The 22,218-nt window shown below is 39.0% G+C and overlaps 1 protein-coding gene across 4 annotated transcripts in view; it reads right to left on the bottom strand.

Moving 5' to 3' along the window:
- dock8 (dedicator of cytokinesis 8) overlaps positions 1-22,218 on the bottom strand; it is a 56,924-nt gene that overhangs the window by 18,029 nt on the left and 16,677 nt on the right. For 3 of the 4 annotated variants that reach the window (XM_040050323.1, XM_040050325.1, XM_040050326.1), the window contains 27 exons: positions 20,288-20,463; positions 19,819-19,890; positions 19,515-19,623; positions 15,833-16,042; positions 14,965-15,050; positions 14,371-14,437; positions 10,382-10,531; positions 9,843-9,923; positions 9,503-9,665; positions 9,259-9,392; positions 8,863-8,947; positions 8,201-8,363; positions 7,291-7,408; positions 6,493-6,563; positions 6,191-6,335; positions 5,880-5,981; positions 5,650-5,745; positions 5,168-5,402; positions 4,671-4,835; positions 4,360-4,538; positions 3,907-3,999; positions 2,407-2,502; positions 1,751-1,900; positions 1,331-1,444; positions 1,088-1,243; positions 615-754; positions 246-409 (listed from right to left, as the gene is read on the bottom strand). In XM_040050323.1, coding sequence (XP_039906257.1) covers positions 246-409; positions 615-754; positions 1,088-1,243; positions 1,331-1,444; positions 1,751-1,900; positions 2,407-2,502; positions 3,907-3,999; positions 4,360-4,538; positions 4,671-4,835; positions 5,168-5,402; positions 5,650-5,745; positions 5,880-5,981; positions 6,191-6,335; positions 6,493-6,563; positions 7,291-7,408; positions 8,201-8,363; positions 8,863-8,947; positions 9,259-9,392; positions 9,503-9,665; positions 9,843-9,923; positions 10,382-10,531; positions 14,371-14,437; positions 14,965-15,050; positions 15,833-16,042; positions 19,515-19,623; positions 19,819-19,890; positions 20,288-20,463 — 3,520 coding nt within the window. The remainder of the gene's footprint in view (positions 1-245; positions 410-614; positions 755-1,087; positions 1,244-1,330; positions 1,445-1,750; positions 1,901-2,406; positions 2,503-3,906; positions 4,000-4,359; positions 4,539-4,670; positions 4,836-5,167; positions 5,403-5,649; positions 5,746-5,879; positions 5,982-6,190; positions 6,336-6,492; positions 6,564-7,290; positions 7,409-8,200; positions 8,364-8,862; positions 8,948-9,258; positions 9,393-9,502; positions 9,666-9,842; positions 9,924-10,381; positions 10,532-14,370; positions 14,438-14,964; positions 15,051-15,832; positions 16,043-19,514; positions 19,624-19,818; positions 19,891-20,287; positions 20,464-22,218) is intronic. The other variant, XM_040050324.1, reaches the window with a different exon arrangement.

The following is a 22,218-nucleotide window of genomic DNA, read 5'->3' on the forward strand; positions in this document are numbered from 1 at the left end:
CTTTACTGTTGGCAAGGCATGAATGGAATTTACAAAACGGACAAATAAATATAAATATAAATGATTTTTTAATTATGAGCCAAAGGCCCTTCATTTGTTTCTGATAATTAACATTGAATAGAGTCTCAAATCAGCAGAAAGAGAGCTCAGTTTTCTTATCGTAATAAAGTAACATGGAGAACCTTTTCAATGAGCTTGTAGTCTGGAGCAAACCTGTGTGTGTGCGCGTGTGTGTGTGTGCGTACCAGTGAAATCCAGGTAGTTGGTGGATTCTATAATAATCCCCACCAGGGGGAGGTAGAGAGCAGCCACCTTGGCCCTGACTTCAGGTTTGATACAGCGATGGTCAAGATCATGAGCACACAGCAGGCTGTAGATTGCATTGATGGACCTTCTCTGGACCTTTCCCCTGTGAACACGCATGCATACTGTTTCATTTGAATAATATCGCCAATGATTAGTACACAGCTTTCACATGTTTACAGAGGTCGATATTGATTTAATTGATATATTTTACGAAACAAATAAGATAGGAGCTGTTTAGTAAGAATGTAATTAGTCAAGTAAGAAAGCAGGCAGTTTTGAGTAACTTGAAAGTAGCTGTACTTCCATACCCCTCTGACTCCATGTCTAGCGCTGCACTGAGCTCTGTCAGTAACAGACCCGTGAGGTAGTGTTGCTGCTTGAATTCAGGAGAAAGTTCAAACAGAGCCAAGATCCTCTGCTGCTCCTGGAAACTGCATGAGCCAGAACTCTGAAAAGAAAGATAAAATGAAGGAGTGGCAACAAGATTAGCGTAAAAATGTTTCTTAATGGAAAATAAAGCACTTTTTAAACAGAAATTTTCACTGAAAGAAACAAAACAAAACTTAATCTTATCTCATCTAGTCAGTTAAATTACTCCCTAAACTCCCGTTCTGTGTTTGTATTTTTCCCCAGTTATCTTCTCCTAGATGGCCAGTCCTTACTTTCATTAACATTTTTGCAGCCACATTAATATTCCTGTATAAATAAACTCAACTTGGTAAAGCGGTAACCTGAGTGTCCAAATAATTCATGTAAAATTTGCACTGGCGAGTGGGCGAACCTGTGAGGAGATGGATGGACACGGTGAGGCGGGTGCGGAGGCAGGGCTGCTGAAGAAGAGGCTCAGGTTGAGATAGTGCTCATGACTGCACAGGATTCGCAGGAACTCTAGACGCATGCTGATCAGCGTCGGCATTGAAACACTCTTAGCCGACATCTAAAAAAGAAAGGGAGCATAAAAGTTTATTTTTCCAGAATCAGCATCTGGAGGGATATAATTATTAACATTAATCTGTTATTTTACCTGATTGCAATAGTTTTTCACTAGGTGGAATACAAATCCTCTGTCCATGAGCGACATCAGGTCATAAAGGAAAAAAGCCAGGCTGATGTTGACTTTCTCTGCTTGCTCTACCTCCTAAAACAACAGTCAACAAACAGCAATCAGGAAGCTGCACCAGATGGATCTTACTGAGTATCTAGCTGTGTAAGCTGTGCTCTCGATTCCACAGAGGCAAATATAATTAGCACTCCCAACTTCCTGTTGTTTGGAGGACATCGACAACATGTACAGTCAGGTTGAAATTGCCTCTCTCAACACAACCCAGGAGGACAGAAGGTACACGAATGCGCTCGGCTGCAGAGTTTGCAGATCGAAGTCAAATTGATTAGGCTCAGAAGCTCTCGATTTATTTTCGTCGTCATCATTACTAACGTTTCTTACCTTTTGTTGCTTGACCAGGATGGTCCCAATCTCAGCTGTAACCACAGAGACAATTGTGGTGATGTCATCTTTAAATCGGTCAGAGAAGCGACTTCTGCGAGGAATATTGTACTTGTCCAGCTGGGACACATGCTGAGCCATGCTTTTCACCTGTTTAAACCATAACACACGCAATGATAATTGTTAAGAAAAGGTGAAAAATGCAATCTTTGATTTTTCTTTTTGTTAAAAAGGTGGCCTGATAGTTAAAGAGGGCAGTGTTTGATTATTTTATCATCAGCTTCTATTTTCAAATCAACAAGCCTATCAAGCCACGCAAAAATCCCTAATTTAATTAAAGTAGGCAATGAGGTTGAGGGCAGAAGCATAAATAAGCAAGACGAATTGAGTGAATGAGCATGAATGTCAGTGATGACACAGCTGAACTGCAAAACAGAAAATAAATTGTCAAGCGTTTTTTGTAATTTATTGCCTCGGGCGCTTTCGAACACCCTCTTAATATTCATACAATACTACCACTATCATTTATCTTTGAAGGTGTTTGGCCATGAGGTCACATTTGCTTGATATGACTCATTTTTATAACTCAGTCTATTTATCATTAACATCTGTGGATGCCTTCCCTCTTGCAGAGAGGTGTAAAAATAAACACTGACCAGCAGCTCAAAGAAGAACCAGGCGTATTTGTAGGCATTTTCTCTGCAGACCCCGGTGCTGACAACCATTTGCAGGGCCAGCTCCTCATGAAATTGCTGCAAGAGAGAAAATACAAAAGCTTTAATTCACGAGAACCCGTCTTACCCTGATAGCAGGTGGAGAATTTTTTTAAAGACTGCCTCATAATTGGAGTTCTAATAGATTATGATATTAACATATTGCTGTGAACTGGTTTTAATATGCTGGCTGCGCTTTGAATAGACACAAAAAAAGCATAAACAGCTCCAACATCGGTGTCACCAGTGTCACACTGCCACCTTGTGGTCATAAGGGGGAACTGGAGGATGAAAGTATTTGTTTAGCTGTATTACGGGATGTTTGAGATAGAAGTAATGTTGAAATAGAACACAGAAATCAAACACAGCTTTTATGGTATCGTTCCATGTACTGCTACAGAATTATTTTTCAGTCACTGCAGTGTCTCTAACGTATAATAGAGATGACTAACCAGAATTTCTACTTCAAAAACTAAAATAACAAGGCTTTTCATTTAATCTTAATTGAAAGCAATTCAGTTAGACATTAAAACCCATATATGTTTTAGCCTTTATTTACAGCTACATACAATGTTTTTAAAAAGACATTATGTGTTGCCTTGCCCTTGTGTACTGTAACTGTCTCGATTGGAGACTTTAAGTAAGGCTCTAACAATGAATAGCAGTGAAACAAGCCTGCACTGATAAATTCTTCTGTACACAATAAGATCTGGATGACAGCTTTCAAATAAATCAAATAAATATATCAAAGAGCCTCGAAAATACTGATTAAATATCAGTTCATTTCATAAATTCACATATTCCATTTCCATCTCAAAAAGATAATTAGTAATGCCATCCAACCTCCTCACCACAGAGGGATATTGTTCAGGTTTCATGCCATTAACATGTAAATGTCTATAATGAGGTGTAAATGTTGCATTAGCTATGACACTACATACAGTCATGGTCACAGGTGCTAAACATTCAGCGGGCCCATACAGTAAAAACTGTAATTTCCACAGTTAATCAAGTCATTTGAATGTAACTCCTACACCGTGTCTTGCTTACCCCCAATACATGAATTAAATTAGCCTGTTTCGGTCCGGCTAACCTTCTTCGAGTACAAAGGTAATGTCTGTTGACTTACACGAGTATACACACATGCACAGTCAGCATATTCAGAATGTGTGATGGCATAAAAATGGTATTTAATCTTTTAAATGGGAAGACATGAATAACAGAGACGGATCACCTTTGATGAAAACAACAGATATCCATCAGTTTAGATAAAGTCAATGTTGATACAAATCATTAAAAGGAAATATGTTACCCAGTTCATACTCATTCCTTGCCGTTTTCTGTATCATTATTTTCCGTCTCCAATTCTTTTATAAAAATGTAATTGCATTGCTACATAGTAAAACGGGCCCAAAAAAGTGAAAGAAAGTAAGAACTTTGAACCTTTCTGTTGGATGGCCTGGTGTTTCCTGATGGGTTCTGATGGTTGTTTACGTCTACGTAGGTGGACATGCGGCTGCCTGGGTTGTTGTGGCCCTGGAGACAGTAACACACAAGTTCCATCACATTGGATGTGATGGATGCATTCATTAGAGTGGGTGTCTAGTGGCCTATTACAATAGCTAATGTACTGTGGGGATGAAGAGCAAATGGCTATTTTGTGTGTATGAAAATGCATGCTGGCATATTTACATACTGTACTTTGTGTGTGTGTGTGTGTGTGTGCTCAATTAGGCAAATTCATACAGTACATTAGCCTAGTGCAACATGGACATACTTAGTAAAACCTTAAAGAGTATGTTAAAATAAAATAAAAAAGTGGACACAAGCTAAACTAACTTTTCTGTATTTTGCACCAGATCATGAGAAATCTCAGCTGATGAAGCTGGTCAGTACCTTGGCAGAGAGAATATTTTTGACCTCGTCATCTTCAGCGGAGTTATGCGGGCCTGGGATATCAGGGTTGCTGCTGCTTCTGATCCTGGACTGGAGAAGCATACTGCCAACGGTGGCAGCCGTGGCCCGACCCATAGTGCTGTATCGGCTCTCTGCTGAAGGTACTGCGCCACCTGTACCTGATCACATGTTCATAGATACAAAAGGAAAAAAGAAACAAAGAAAATTCTTAATACTTGAAACACTCAGAGCAAATATGTTCACAGGAACGACAAAACAAAAGAAATGCATCCTTTTAAATGATGAAGCACCTGGATTCTGCATGTCTCGAGGGGGATCGGGCAGGCGAAACACCCAGTACAGGTAGGTTGCCAAGAGGCTGTTCCTACCCAGCTGGTCCCTGATCAGTTCCTGGCTGTTATGAAGGCTGTTGACGATGGATACCACTGACTCAAAGGCTATCTGTGCCAGATTGGCTGCAGAAAGGAAGCATGGATTAAAAAAAAAACAAGTAATTAAATGAGTACAGTGAATAAAAAATAAATCTGATTAATTTACCTAATTTAGCTTCAAATCTGATGATTTATGGGATTTTTTTTTTTGCAGTGTTGGTTAAATAAAAGTCCAAAATAAAGTGGTAATCTGTTTTCTGGGGATATATCTTTCACAGTTTTTTCATGGTAGCTCAATAACTAAATTGAGAATATGTTGGAAGAAAAAAATCAACCGGAAAGACATTTTTAAATGTAGCACCACAATCACTGCTATACATCCATTATATACATGATACGATACAGAGTCCACTCACCGGTCTGGCCAGCAATGACCATGGGCTGCATGATGAGAGTGAAGAGTTTATCTAGCACTCGGTGGAGGGAGAGGACCAGAGCTTCTAGACTGGACGAGGACAGGGCTATGATGCTGAGCTTCAGCTCATGCTCCAGCTTGTTCTCTGGAATCTTCTCCTCCCTGATCCGCACAGGGAATGTTACTCCACCTTCCAGTGCATGGCAGAGGGTGAAGAAACGCTCCAGGTGGTTGTCCTGGTAGGGAGAAGGCAGGGTTTGTTAGAACGGGAAGCAGGGAGAGCAAAAGCAACAGAGGAGAGGAGACGGAGAAGGAAACAAATGTACTGCGACAGAGTCGGGACATGCTTCAGGGCGAATGCAACAACAACATGGACACTTGTGGTATGCATGTGTGTACTGATGTATACAGACAGACAGGGTGAGCCAAAAAGACATTCACTGTGTTGCTGTGTTGGTCTGGAGGCATCCAGCCTTCGCTCACCTGTGTGTGCACGGATGACACGGCCTGGATTTCAAGGTTGAAAAGTCCCTTGTGACCCTCCATCCACTTGACTGGAGGGACCTGAAGAGGAAGTTTCTACAAGACACAGGAAATATAAATATGACTTTTGTGCCTGTGTTTGCTACTCTACTTTCATAATAATAATAATAATAATAATAATAATAATAATAAATAATAGTTTTAATCTTTTAACAGGAGGATGTTTATACCTCAGGTGTGTGTAGAGAGTAGTTGACAGGGAGACGCTCCAAGATGATGGGCAGACAGTACTGACCAGTCTGCAGTCGATCAATATTCAATATGGGCAGCCACTGCATCAGAGGAAAAAAGACAAATTCAGCATGTCAGCCGAGCTTCAACGATTTAAAAACGCAGCAGTCAGACACACAAATGTCACAACATATTAAAAGTAAAATGTCTGGCAACACTTTCCTTTGACAATGATGACAGCGATTTGCCAGTTGAAACACTAAACAGTCTTTTTCTTTGTTCTTAAGATGTGTGATGTGTAAAAGCTTACAGAGTATCCGATGAGCGTCTCACAGCTGCCGCTCTGGTTCTGTTTCTGCTGACAGCTGATGTGGAAGAACGTGAACAGCAAGTGATGCCTCTCCGTCAGACGTGCTGGAAGAGCAATCTTCACTTCCTCATAGAAGTCTGGAGACCTTACAGATGGGGAAATACGGAGTAACAAGAGGAGGCAACGGGAAGGAAACGAGAAAAACAAAAAGATAAATGAAGTCAAGGTACTCTGATTGTTCAAAATAGATAAAAAGACGCTAACACAGTCCAGTGTAACAAAACACAATAATGTGTCCTTACTTGTTATGGTAGGTAACAGGGGTATAGACTTCACTTAAAAATTCAGGGCCACTCGATTTCCCAAAAATGACCTGAATATAGAGACAGAAGAAGAAAAGAATAAAAAGGTACTTTTAATTTAACATGATAAATTTGAATCCTATGTGTAGACTGTGCTTGACTTGAATGTTCATCTGAACTACTGACCCAAACTGTCAGAGCTTGGGTCAGTAAATAGACAGTGACCAATATATCAGCCGATATTAGCCATCTGCTGAAATGGAAATATCGGCATTTATACAGGCTGACAGCAGTCAGACTGTACAATACCCCACGCAGGATAAATACTGTTTAAAAACACATGTATATATTATTGTTACTCCTGCTGCACATTATGTACAAATAAAAATAAAAATCTTGGCATATTTAACTGTATATTGTAACCATCTGTGCAGAGTTTTAGCTTTTTTCTTGTACAATATTTATTTATCTATTTTTTTCTGCTTTAAAAAACTAATATATCTCTAATTCAACTTTTCTTCCTGTCCCTTGTGCTGCTGGAACAAGTAAATTTCCCCAGTGTGGGATTAAATAAAGTCTGTCTTATGACTATTGAGGTTGCATAGTTTATCCACCAGAGGGCATTTTGCAACTTCCCTGTTGACAAGCAGCTGGGAAATAATTTGTGAGAATAAAACAATTATTAAACTGCACTTTCATATTTTATTTTATTTTTAAAATCACCAAATATCAGTAAAAGTTAAGTTAAATCAGTTTTAGTGTAAAAATGAGTGACAGGTAATGAACAACAGCACTCACACACATAGCCGAGCCAGAATCCTCTCCACTCATAAACTGGATTTTGATGGTAATATTTCTTGCCGATGTCAACCTGTTGACAAAGTTGAGCCTCTGGGGGTAGACATAGAGCAGATTCCTGCACATGCAAAGGGAGAGAAACTGTGTCAGGAACACTGTTGGTTTAGAAAAAACAGTCAAATAAATAAATTATGCTATACTTTATGTAAACCAAAGCAGTTTGATTATTTCTCACTAGATGGCACTGTCTGTACAACAGCTGCAGGGCTGATGCGACAGTAAAGTCAGAGAAATGTAAAGCCAACCAGTAATTATCTGTGTTCTTTTGTGGGTTTAATTCAACATTGTAATCTGTTGTGAAACCTGAAATACAGGAAAACACCAAAGATTCCACTGAACACTTGTTTAGAGAACACCAGCATGCAATTACCGAGACTTGTTCATGCATGTTTGTTTTTTTTTAGATTGGAGTACTGAGAAGAATTAAATCCCCATTCTTGACTCTGTACTGTTAACTGACTGATGGTAATTTAGCAGGTGGCCTGGATGGAAATGCCTAAAAATATAAACTACACTAAAAAGGAGAACAATTTCTAATGTCAGCTCTTGAGTGATCTTGTTGAGCGAGAGTTCATGTTGCCTCTGGCCCTTTGTTCGAAATGTGCTGCCTATTTTAACAAAGAAACCTGTTTATATTCTTAGCAAGAATAACTTGTTGTTGGGCTTGTTTGCTTTTCATCCCTTGAAGGTGCAAGGCTTGCATAAGTAGTTTCCTTTTCTCTAAGAAAGCTAAAGTCACAAAAAACATTCAGGACACAGAAACGCAAAGAATAAAATATCCCACAATCTCACATTTAAATGTTTAAGGAGCATGAGTTTATTTGCCAACATAGTGCATACTCCAGCCCACCTGTAGATGTTGTGAGGAACATAAACCTCACTGGAGGGGAACTCCAGCACCTCCTTAATGAGACGAGTGCTTTTCTCAGCCACAGGTTTAAGAGGGATAAGCTCAGTTGACAAACATGATGTTGGTGTATCGTTGATTGGAGACATGTCCAATTTTATGGTACCTAGAAGATGCAAAGGTCAAAGGTCAGTAACCTGCATATGCAATATCCAGAATAAAGCCTATGATATCATTTAATAATATATAAACTGGCACACTGCTTTTTTGTCAAGAGCTGGATGAGAAGTACCACTGGTTTCGGTGTCCTCTTCAGGAAGCAACCGCAAAGCTTAGTAACAAAATATACCGACTTGAAATTTAAAGCATGCTATGAACACACATTTTAGCTCTTTTAAAAAATTATTTGTAAAGTGTGACATCACTGTGCTGTGTTTTTGCAATTTCCTGTACCCAAACGCTCTATATGGATGAAAGTATCAGGCTACAGGTGCTGGTTTAACTGTCTGAGTTAAACAGGTGACCTATGTGATTTAAAACTATTGCAGAGGTCCAGGTCTCTCTCTATCTATCTTTCCACCGACAAATTGTATCAATTTTCTCTGCAGCAAAAAAGAAAAAGAAAACATTAACAATAAAAATATACTCATGTAATGAGTGATAACCTGGTATTGTCTTGATTCTCTTCTGTGGTTTCTTCATCTCAGTCAGGGACTTGAGCAAATCCTCATCGCTTAGACGATCTCCTTCCTAAAAAACACAGTGATTTTATTTATTTATTTATTTATTTTAAATGAAAAACCCAGATGACAAGGACCAAATGAACCATTAGAGCAATAAAAAAAAATATACAAACATTGGAATATGCATGTAATTTTTCACAGTAATAGCCCTACAGGTTTGAATAATAGAATCTGATGAAACACATAGGATTTTTATCAAAGTCCAAGATGTAAACACAAGCATGTCTGTCTGGGAAACTTTATCTTTATCTGGTATCTCACTGCATTTCAAGCATTTTCACAGATTTATCCATTTCTTTGCTTGGGCAGCAGACAAACCTGTTTGATGATGGTGGAGATAGTGATGGTGGCAGGCTTGAAGCCAGAAACGTTGCAAAACGGTTCATCGATTGTACTGTAACGTTCAGAGTTCCTCCTAGGGAGTCCTCTCCGGTCAATGCTGCTGGATTTTCCTGAGGAAAAAAAAATGTCAAGGGTCAAGTGTGATACTAAGCTTCAAGGACTCCTAGGAAATGCAGACAAATGCAAAGTGATCAGAAGGTAAGATGACGCTAGCACACACCTCCTTTTGTGTTCTCAGAGTCTGTGATGTCACGCTCCAATGTAGCAGAGCTGATCACTTCCATTATATTAACAGTTGCCCAGGCAAATGGCATGCGATAGCGACCCAGCCTCTGGCAGAAACTATCCGCCTGGTTCCGCAGCTTCTCAATTTTGTCCTTGTTCTGACCATAAAGACATAAATAAATAAATAAATAAATAAATAAATAAAGTTAGCCATTTTGAAAAACATCAGCTCCAGAATCATTTTACATACCCAGCAAGTATTAATAAGAGGCTAAAAGGTAAACCGGAGAGCATTTTTTTGTAAATAATTTGACTGTTTGCTCTGCATTCATTACCTTTCCAGAGTCGCATTCCCTCAGTGTCACGTAGGGGTCGACACAGTCACTGATCTCTCCCTGCTGAAGGACCTTTTCAATCTGAAACACGGAAACATTAATTATATCAAGGCCACAACAACAGTTTACGATGAACTGCACAAACTCTATATTACTGCTGACTCTTCTTCAAAACTCCAATGACTCTAACGACACTGCAGAGTCCAATTCATAACTGATAGTGTCCCATTGTGTGTTTTTCTATCCAGGTATGCCTTTACTGCTTTGGTAGTGTGTTTGGTATCGGTGTTGTACTGAAAAATAAAGCCACTGCTAATCAGATGCTTTTTAGATGGTACTACATGATAGATCAAAATCTCCATGTTCAAAATTCCCCACATCACTTGCTGAAATGCAGCTAAACTATAACAGAGCCTCCACTGTGTTTTATTAATGCCTTTAAGATACTATTCATCCGCTGCATAGTATATTTGCTTTTTTTTAGGCCTACCATTTCTGCTTTTTTCGTCTCAGTGGATTGCAATAGATTTTCTCATTACCTTGATGACCAGATATATATCTGTGGAAGGGTAGGTGATAGAGAAGATGGCAGATTTGGCTGTCGAGGACGGATCAATGTGGTCAGTGTGATTTTTCAAGAAGTTCTTAAACTGTTCAGAGTTCAGGTCACAGTAGAAATTCTCAGATATCTGCAGGGAAACAGATGAAACATTTTACTTTGGAGAAACAGAAAATTGTCTTCTTACCAAAATTAAATCCAGGATTACGTTTGTTTTGGTAATCAGGGCATAACAAACTGGAAGGTTTCTGATGAGAGACTGAAAGAATACATTAATCTAGGTGATTAGTTTGATGTAAACCAAATGTTCATCTGTTCAGCCCGCTTTGCTGTTTCTCTTCTCACCTCTATAATGACCTCTGTGTAGGAACACAGCCATATGTCCTGATGTGGGCTGGCCTGGTATCTGTCATGTGATCCTATTCACTGGAAAGCCAGTAACTACTCTACCTCATTCTGCTAATCCCACAGGGCCTCCACTACACTGACCACACCAAGAAGCCTCTAGAAAGCCAAACTTGGCTGATAACTAAAATCCTCAAAGCAGCAACTTTATTCAAGATAAGCACAAGAAAATGTTCAATGATGATGATGACTACTTCTGGCATACTTCCATGCTTGTGTAACATGCCAAAAGGACAAAACTCGGCACAGATTCTGAGACGGAAACGACCCAGTTAACTTAAAAAGAAAAAAGAAAAAGAAAAAAAAAGAGCCACACTCTCCCTCTTACTGAAAAATGACTTCTTGGAATCAGAGAAATAATAATCTTGGTAATCAAAGCCAGCTGACTAAAATATCCTCTGTTCATAAAGAAAAATAAACCGGTCAAAGGACGAGTGTTAAATGAGTCAACATTTTCAGTAAATCATAACAGCATTCATTTGAAAACTTCAAATTTTGATGTAATGAGACACAAGGAATGTAAAAACCTCTTCAACATGATATTTTTAAACCCCAAACACCATGTCCGTGACTGACTGACACACACAAACACTAGCACACACTGTTTCAGGACAGATGATTAACATTTTCTGATGGAGAGCACTTGCAAACACCCTGTGCAGCCAATTTAGCAGCTGGATGCTACAATGACTCCTTTTGCAGCTTCATTCAAACACAGATCTGAGTGGCAAATGTTCAGGCAGACATCTGACAGCCGCTTCCTTTACAAATATTAGACAATATAGCTCCATAAATCCATTAGACTGTTCTTTCAAGGCCTCTGCTTTTCTGAAGTCTTGCCAACTGGTTTCATTATTGCGTCCTCCCACTTGGCTCCAGTCAGTCGAGTAAAATGTGGCTTTCCTTGTGTTGCAAAGTAACACCAGGAAAACAAACGAAGAAAAAAATAACTAATGGATATTCCTTTTTGCTAAAAGAACATAATGTTTTGTTTTTTGCCTACTCATAAACCTCTGCTTACATTCATGAATATTGCATCATAAGTAGGCCACTTGTTAGGTCAAATCCCGTGTCTGCACCTTGGCTTATTGACCAGAGAGACTTTGATTTATACGAACATCTGCACAGATGTGAAACAACGAAAATGAAGTGAACAAAACCAAACAAAACCTCCGTGAGGCAACGAGGGATGCGGGAAAACGAAGAACAGCAAGTAAGAAAACAGAAGATAAGACTCTCATAAAGAAAACAACTTGCACTGAGCACTGCAGAAGAAAGAGAAAAACAAACAAGATAAAGTAAAAGTGAACAGTTCAGAGATTAAAAAAAAAAAAAAAGAGGCCTTAACAACAACTGACAAAACAAGCTTGATAGTTTCTCCTTCGTTCACAGACGCACTTTGTGTTTACAGTTCAAATTCATGTTTGCAGACACAGTTCATTAACTAGTGTCTAGTCAGTGTAATAAGCTGGAAATTATACTAACCTCTGCAAGGATACACTTCAGCTCAGCACATAATAAAAATCAGTCACCTTTAACAAAAATGCATGACACTGTCACACTTCAGCGCTGCTCTTAAAGTCTTCCAACAGAACCAAAAACAACCCTTGTTTATGTCATATTAGTATGTTTCATTGCAAGAAATATTTCACTGATTCTGACCCAAGACCAGGTTAGATATGGCCCAGTTTTGAAAATTGTGATGTATTAAATTGCCCTATCTCACCCAACAGAGTATCTTAGAGCCATTAGTCCTCCAGGCAAGCCAGAGTAAATCAGAGCAGCACAGATGAGAGGGCAAACCCGGTGGCTAAAACCTCGTCTTATGTGAGAGATCCACGAGCACTTAATCCTTCCAACCCCTACTATTATCCAGCTGTGTAAATCCACAGAAAACAAACAAACAGCCACAGCTCAGAAATGCTTTACTGCAAAAATAATGTGCAGTATTAGTAGATACAAGGCCAAACATGACGACCCCCGAGGCTATAAATTTCTAAGGATGATGAGACATAAAACCTTACAGATTACAGTGATCCCTTACTACACAGCAGAGCTGACTTTTCAAAGCCACTACAAGACTGCGCCAGATCAACAAGATGCAAATAATATGCAAAAGCTACCTTTAAAACTGTGATTTTTATTAAGTATACAATACTTGTAACTACTGGTTTTTGATATTCAGTCTTGTCCAGCTTGTAACCCATTATAAAATACACAGCAAGTATCCAAACCATGTGACTATCTATCAGTGTTGAGGACTGATATGTGACCAGTAATGTTTTATTAAACATTAGCAGGATTGTTATGGTGGTTGTTTGTCGTGTGATATCAAACAGTCCCCAGCAGTGTGCTCAGTTACATTAACAGTCTCTAATTTTATGGTAGTTTCTTTATTAATGGAAAGAGACAGAATATCAACCAAAAACCCAGAAAAAAACCCCACATTACATAAAAGTATAATACGTATAAACTTATATTATCAATTATTAATTGAATAGCATGAGTAGCTATTGAGCATTGAGTGAAACAAGTATTTGATCCCCAAGCAAAACATGACTTATTTTACAGTAAGCTGTAAGATATTTCTTAAAGTAGGTCACCAGGTGTGCACTCAGGAGTGATACTGGACCACTCCTCTTACAGTTTCCTGGTTTTCTCCAAACACAGCGGTTTGAGCTGATGCCAAAGAACTCTAGCACAGTTCAGAAGGCCTATACATGTACGAGCCTTCATGAGCAGAGGGACCTTGCAAGTGCTACAAGATTTCAATAGATTACGCTGTAGTTTGTTATCTGTGGTGTTCATGGTGCCTTCAGACCATTAACACGCAAAGAGCGTGTTTTGGCAGTTTTGGCAGATCCACCATCTTTCTCATCATTACCCTGTGAGGAAAGATTTATATTTCTTCCCTTTCCGAATTGTCGCACCACGAGTTGTCACCTTCTCACCAAGCTTCTTGTTGCAAGCCTCATAGTCCATTCCAGCTTTGTGAAGGTCTACAGTCTTGTCCTTGACATCCTTTGACATTTCTTTAGTCTTGCCCAATCGTGATGGAGAGGTTGGATTGGAAGAAGCTCATTTTGTGGACAGATGTGCTTTATATATATAACAAGCAATAGATGTAATGGACTGGTTGACTGTGGGAGCAGAATTCTGTCAATGTGGGTTTTTTGGGGGGGATTTTTGGTTGATATTCAGTTTCTCTCCGCTAAAATGAAACTATCATAAAAATGAGAGACTATTAATTTATTTTAAAGTGAGCAAACTTACATATTCAGCCAGGGATAAAATAATTATTTCTCCCAGCTGTGTGTGAAAATGCTAAAATACACAGCAAGTATGCAAACAAGCAGAGAGTCCCAAGACTGAGGAAAGTGTTTTTTACTGTTATTCTTTGTTGCTTATCACACACACACACACACACACACACACACACACACACACACACACACACACACACACACACACACACACACACACACACACACACACACACACAATTTTGTATAACATTTAAAAAAAAAAAAAATGTGAATTTGACAGTGAAAAAAGTTTGCTCACCTTTTTCTTCTCTTTCAGATCATACAGTGCCATGGTGGCAAATATGGGTTCAATTTCTATTTCAAACCTAAAAGGCCACACAAAGGAAAATTAGATTAGGAGTTTTATCGCAGGAGAAGATGCAAATCCTGAATACAAATCCTCATTTTTTTTTCCTCAATTAGCTTTCCATCAGTTTTTGATTCTATTGATTTTTCAGGAATTTTAATTCCTGTTAGACACAAATTAGTTAGAGGAAGTGATGATGCACTTGAACTGAGGGTTAAAAGGATTAGAAAAGTTGCCAAAGCATTGCAAGCAGTTCAACTCAAATATTTGGCAACTGTACGAATTATACAAGGATGACGAAGATCAAGACTGTAATGCAGGAAAAGTGCATTTGCATGTGTTCGAATGAAAGAAGGAGCAAAAGAGACAGAATCCCACAGAGAAAGGGAGGGACGGAGAGTTTCTGGAAAACATCCACTGCCGAACAACACTCCTCCACCCTCACATAATCCTCCATCCATCACTTAAACAACTACTCAGCTATGCAGCTGTTTAAACTACAAGACTATTCTCCCTACTACAGTATAATGAAAACGTATGACATACTTTATAGACTGGCATCTGATCATAACGCGCTCTCCAATGTGTTCTCTGGGGCAGTCGGGAACAGGACGGATTTCCACTGTATCTTCCTGTAAGATATTTACAGAAATATGTTTAAAAAAAATAAAGATTTAACTAAGCACAGATGCTTGTGGATGGAGAAGAAGCGAAATTAAGAACACAAGGCATGTCCACACAGGAAGCGATCTGCAGCAATATAGCAACCAGAGACCATAGAAAGTCAGTGATATTTGTGAACTTTAAGCAACTACAGGCAACTTCCCGGATAACTCTTCTCAACCTCGAGACGAGCAACTAAAGTTATTACCAATGAGAGTGCAGGATACACTGATCATCATGTAACCAGGTAGTAAATACATTAGAGAGTTACCTAGGTAACAGAGAACTGGAAAGTCCCCAAGCTCATTGCATATTGCTCCCTGTGTGGGCACCTAAGGTTTCAGATGTGTATTTAATATACTATGAAAAACGAGAAAGGGCTGCAACTCTTATTAGTTTCATTATAGATTATTTGTAACTGGCAGTCTATAAAATCTTAGTGAAAATGTGCATTACAATTTTCCAGTCCCAATTTTATTAGTTTTTGTATCATTTATGAATTTGTGTAGTCAAAAAAAAAAAAAAAAAAAAAAAAAGAGTATTTTCTATTTACTATTCAGTTTTAGATGTCTTAAAATAAAAACTTTCTATTTACTATCTGAAAGAAGTGGTTGTACATCCGTTAGATTTTTGGTAATTTTTGCAGATCCCAACTATCATAAAAGGCAAATGCAGCAGCTGAAATATTAATGGAAAAAAAACCCCAAAACAAAACAAAACCCCCAAAAAAACCTTTGTTTTTATATCTCACCTCATCAGGTGGTGGGTAGAGCGCAAACAGCTCAGGGTGTCTGTTCCCTTGCCGTGTTTCCTGGTTTAAACGATCCAGCTCTTCATGGCTGCTGAAAGCCAGAAGACCCTCAACTCTCTTGTCTGGAGTCAGGCACCGCAAGTTAAAGTCAGAGGAGGTCAGTGTGTGGCCAGAGTCATCTGTCAACGTTGCTAGAGTTGGTGACTTGACCTGGAGCAATGACAGAATAAGAGCAGGGGTAAGGGTCATGTCATGGCCAGGAGGAGAGGAATTAAATAAAATGAAAACACAAGGAAGTGGAAGAAAAAGGCAGGAAAGCACAAGGAAAGCCAAATTATGGGGCTATAATATCCAGAGGAACAAGATTAGTAGACACATGTTGTTCACCCTTGGTTTAAAGAAAAAGACAACCATGCATTTACCTCAAACCTTGTTTGTAACAACAGCATATCAACACCATGCTGGAAAAGCATTTTATCAACCATCATCAACATGCACTGTATTAAAAATAGAGCTTCCACTATTACGTGGTCAGCGGACACAACAAAACAGGCATTTAGTCAGTCTAGACAGCCTCTGTTTTAGATTGAGACAATGACAGGCTCTTGTACTTTTCTAAACAAGGCTTACTCAGTGTAGAAGACACAGCATATAGCTGTGCTTATGTTCACTGTATTTAAAAGAGAGTAAAATGACTTGAGTTACTTCACAATATTCAGCAGGTGTGTATAACTAATCCTTAATTTTTTATGAACAAGAAGCTTTCTTGTTTTGTTTTTTTAATATTTGATACATAAAAATTGACCAGCCAATCAGTAACAAAGGGCCAGAAGGTAATGAGGTATGAGTTACTCATCATTCCTGATATGATATTGACAGAATTTTAAATGAGTTCATCAAATTCTGTAATCAGATCTCCCAACAGGCCTTTGGGTTTTTCAACAAAAGTGAGAACAGCATAGAGGGTTGAGCTAACTGAGCTAACCCAGAGCTAGAAAAAGTGGCATAATTTTGACACTTAGATGTGATGCGATTCATAAATGTGCTCAGAAGCCTTTTGAAAAAACAGCATCTGAATATGTTGTCTAATTTTTAAAAAAAAATGAAGTGTATTAAAAATAATCTGATTTCAAAAGTGCCTTAATTCCGCCACCATTCACTAGTAATGATCGAAACACGTACTGTCAGAAAGAGTGGATTCTGGTAGATGGCATAAAAACAGCAATGGCTGCACTGACACCAGAACTGCTCACAAAAGTGTGTGATGAATTTGACTATTGTATTGACATATTCTGTGCATCCAGAGGGAGACCTATTGAGTAGTTGTGAGCAATGTTGTATGTAAAACTTTATATTCAGTCAAGTATTCTAAAATGCACCGCAAGCTTCTTCTCTTATTAGTCCAAAAAAAAAGGTCAACCTTTTATAGTTTTTGTTTTTTAGCAGTTTTAATTGGCATATAAAAGATTCTTACATGTTAAAAACTCTTTAGGCATCAATGCCTCCAACTAAACCAGAATCAGAAAAACCCCCCCCCCCACAAAAAACACCAAAACCAGCCTGACTGCACAAGGAGATCACATGATCAGATTTTTTCCCCCATTGAAATCATGTTTTTTGATCTGCTGTTATGGTTCAAGTAAGAAATCATAAGTGGGAGGTCTCTCAGAAAGGCATTGCACAATAAGGAAGTCCACCTACAAAAGTAACTTAATTTGGTGTATAACCTCTTCAAATGGATCAATGATTTCATTTAAAAAAACAAAAAGCAAAACTGAAACAAACAAAAACAAACAATAAAAACCCCTGTCGCCAAGTAAATATCTGCAAAGAAATCAAATTTCCTAAAAGTAGCATTAGAGTGCCCGGGATATGAATCACTGCCTGTAGTTGGAATATTTACAAAAAAACCCCAAAAAACAGGATGGTGGGGCACCGCTGTAGCTAACTCAGTTGAGCAGTCAACCCATATGCCAAAAGGCTGCAAGGGGCCTGGGTTTCATTCAGCCCTGAACCATTTCCTGTGTCGAGATTTGCGAATTGAGCTTTTCATCTTGAGTTGAAGCGATAGCCTTTGTATCCAGGCAAGCACGTATGCACAACCGTAATTATAACGACACGAGTTCAAGATTCTAACCCCAAAAATTGTCATATGACCTTTTAGCCAGATTGCAGGTCATAACCTCACTGCTCCCAAGCTGCATCCTGATCTGAGCAGTCCCTCTTGCCACCCGTTCTCCTTGTCTCTTTCACTCCTATCATCCATCAAATTCATATCCCAGCTCTCACACCACAGGCTAGGACTGACTGAGTTTCCAGTCTGGTTAAGCTTCACAATGTTGAGGCTCCAAGAGTCCATCACGCCATGATTGTTAAAGCAGACTGGTCCATAGAAGAGAACTATTAAGTGCTGAAGGACAATAGAGCTGTTCTTCCCCTCTCTGTCACTCTCATTCTGGCATATAGATCATGGGAAGCCTACAGCAGTAATGAGGGCCTTTTGGTTTGGGTAATTAGTCAGAATTGGCAGGATGAAGCAACAAGAGACTGGCTGGGGCTAAGGGATGGCTGGGCCAGGAACTGGGAGTGGCACTGGCTGGGACTTGGATTGGCCGCGACTGTGTGATTCTGGGAGCTGGGATTTGGCCACTATAAGACAAATAAGCGACTGAGAGGGCACAGAGAGGATGTGAACTTGGCTCAGTGAAGGACTGAGGCAAGGATCCATAATGAAAGATCCAAACACTTGGATGGCAGCTACTGATCTGAAAAATGCTGAATATCGTACAGGTTACACACAACAGGGCTGTGGTGCACTAAACTTAAAAGAGCCACTGTGTAGGGTAAAAAAAGAGTGATGTGAATAACAACACACTGTTGTGTTCTCTATTAAAGCAACCCCCACCCACTCCCCGCTCAGTCTCCCAACCCAGTCTCCCCCCAGCCTCACATTTCACACCAACAATTGTCTCTCAAGCCTTGATCAGTATGGACTACCATACTGCTCTCACTACAATGTCTTTGCCACACAGAAGTCACTTTATCAGAGTTCCAACCCACTGTCATTCAAGGACAAGTTGTGGCAAGTAACTTTTCTTGTAGTTCTGCTTAAAAATAGCATTAAGCTGTTGGGGAAATCCACTTACTCCATTTCTTGTCAGTATTTAGATTGGAAAGTCATTAACTTTCTCATATTCTAGCTTAGCTAGACAAAAAAACAAAAAACACACTAAACTAAACCATCTCTCACTGCTGGCTGTTGTTCAGCAAATAATAGTTACATCACAACTGCAGATAGACAAATTACACAGTTGTTCTGACCCTCTAAAGTGGTAATAACCAACAAACCAAAACAACACCATCTAGTCAAAAACCTGTTTCTACAATAACAAGCAAAATCAGATGTGACAACCTAACTGTAAACTGAGACTACAGCAACAATGCATGTCTGAAGCATCACGCTGCACACAAGAGGCTGAAGAAGGAAATCAGTGAGGACTTGTTTCTTCATAGTATGCTGCACGCAACACTGAACAGGAGGAAGGCTCCTTCATTGAGTAACAGGGTGCTGGTTAAGACACAGGCTAAGTAAAAGGGTACTTACACTCAATATTTATTGGGTTATTTATCCGAACCTCTAAACTAAAACTTTAGCACATGACTGTGTGTTTGGGTTTCTTACCGTTTTTTCTTGATTTTCTGGCTGAAAATCCGACTCAAAGGTCTGTTTCCGAAGAAGTTTGTGTAGGCCAGTTCGCTCTGAATACACACTCCAGCCATCCCCCTGGCATCTTCATGCATACACATAAGACAGAAAAGACACAAAAACACAAAAAAGGGCATTCATGGTTAACTAAAAGACCTCTGAACCCGTCTGGATAACAACACTGAAGCATTATGCAGTGCATGTGTGCAGTGAATATGAGAGTCTTTGTAGGAAACATGTAAACATAAGAATGTATCAGATAGGACACGCAGTCTTTTACCTTCTGGAGACGACGAGCCACGGCTGGGTGTAACTCTTTATGCAGTCTCTTACATGCGGATCTAGTTCCACTCTGTTAAGAGATAAGGATGACGACAATGAGATATGCAGACACATGCAAGCAGCTGAAAACTTTGAATTCTTCTCCTGTCTTAATTTGGACTTCATGGTCACGTTGTGAATACTCTGAATAAGCAAAGATAACGTGCAGAAAGTTGTTTTACAATGAATTTGGGGAGACAGTCTAAATATTTATTCTATTACAAAACAATCTGCTGAACTTCTTTGGAAGATGAATAAAGGCTTGTTACCCACCTCTGAACATCAGTTTAATCAATATTTTAAGACATTCAGAGAAACCTGTCAGTAAAAAAACGCCATCCTTTTTGGCTTTTTGTGAGCTCTAGAAAACCATGTAAATTGACTCATAAATTATCCTCTTATTTAACAATCATTGGCCTGTAACATACCCATCCTCTGGGACAGAGTGTCGAATAGTGCGACACTCCTTTTCCACCTGCTCCACCTTCAGGTCATCATCAGGAAAGTCTCCAAATTCCTGCATCAGGGCAGAGTCTCCACTTTTTAACTGTGACATGAAGAATTCCTCCAGGTCCAAGGGCTCCACTGCATCATACGTTTGAGGCTGGAGAATCGAAGAATGATGGAGAAAATATTGGGATTGGGAAGATGGGAAAAAAAAAGTGAGAATACATATCAGAAAAAAAAACCAAAACATTAAAATTAAATATCTAGAAAATACTGGCAACCACCAGTGCTACCCTACAAGACAAAGAGGACACTATGGAAGAGAGCAACAAATGAATAATAACTAATGATTAACTAATGAGAGTGATGTGTAAACTTATAGAGAGTCCTATTGCAGGAATACTGCAGTGTATCTAAACACTGGTTCACGGTTACCTGATCCAGCCCTAACTATAAGCTTTTACAAGAAGCAAAATGGAAAACCAAACACTTTTCATTTTACAGTTTATACAGCCATTTGTCAAATTCAGACACACTACAGAGAAGAAAAAGGGAAGCATAACCAAACATGTTGAATCATGAATATTTTCTAATACCTCATACCTGTCTGAGAACAAAAGACACAGGGACTTACATAAGCGGAAACCGGAACAAGCTGGCATTCAGGCTGTTTGTGTGTGTGTGTTTTTTTTTTTAAATCCTATTTTTAGACAGAAACTGTAACTCCATCTCTACTACATCAGATCATCACAAAAGCAAAGCTGTAGTGGTTTCAAAGTACAATATAAATGGGTTGAAAGTTTCATATTTAAGCCTTTTAACAAATCCGTACTCTGACACAGATGAGCTTTTATAATCATTAGAAAGTGTACCAAAAGGGGGGGAAGAAAAAAGAAAGAAGAAAAAAAAGAGCACAACTGATGAGATAGCGCACCACACATCCTTTTTTGTCGTGCATTGCTGACTGTGGTCGTTAAAAAAATAAACAAAAAAAAAACAAAAAAGAAAAAAGGAACCTGCATGGAGCAGGTGTCACTGCAGCAAACTGGGCAGACCTCCAATCTGATAATCATCAGGGGTTAGCTGAGGTAGGACAAAGGTTTAGAACCATATCCTATAATGGCTACATTTTCCAGACCAATTTTAAGCCTAGTCCCAGACGGAAAGCTTTTTTTTTTTTTTTTAGTTTTTTTGTTTTGTTTTTGTTGTTGATGGAAATATTTTTAGTGACTGTGCTTAATCTGAGCCATGGAAATGGGCTAAATGTCATAATGAAAAATTACTAAAAAGAAAAAAAAACCAAAACTGATGAACAATAAAAGGAAGCCATTCTAAGAGCATGGATTTGAACAAGAACAGTCAGACATTTTTTAGAAGAATATTTCAGCTTTCAGTCATGTGGACTGTCCCATACAGGTAAAATACAGATAGCCTGTCAAAAACTGTGAGAGAAAGTGTGTCTTCAGGCAGACAGGAAACAGGGGGCCAAACCAGCCACTGCTATAGACAGTAAAAGATAACATGTATACACATAAGAGGTGGAAATACCTGCAGAAAAACATGAGTCACTGCTGTGCTTAACTTTTAAAAGCTGAGCAAATTCCATTTGCCTTCAGACATGTTTTTGCACATCAACCCACCCTAAGGGATATTTTTCCTCCACTAAGCAACGACGAGCATGTTGTTGCACACGGCCGATTATTAATGCTTAGCATGCAACACATGACAAAAGAATACACAGACAGCCAGAAGGAAGAACTATATCATTATTGTTTTAAATGAGAGGGCTCCGGTATAAAAAAAAAACAAAACTAACTCCTCCTCTCTACAGAGGACAACCTCAGTAGTACCATTATAGTAGCAAACTTCATCTGACTCCATGTGCATTTCTCTGGCTGCATGCCTCAAAGTT

This window comes from Simochromis diagramma, unplaced genomic scaffold (genome assembly GCF_900408965.1).
Source record: "Simochromis diagramma unplaced genomic scaffold, fSimDia1.1 OVJJ01000131.1, whole genome shotgun sequence".
NCBI classification, from domain to species: Eukaryota; Metazoa; Chordata; class Actinopteri; order Cichliformes; family Cichlidae; genus Simochromis; species Simochromis diagramma.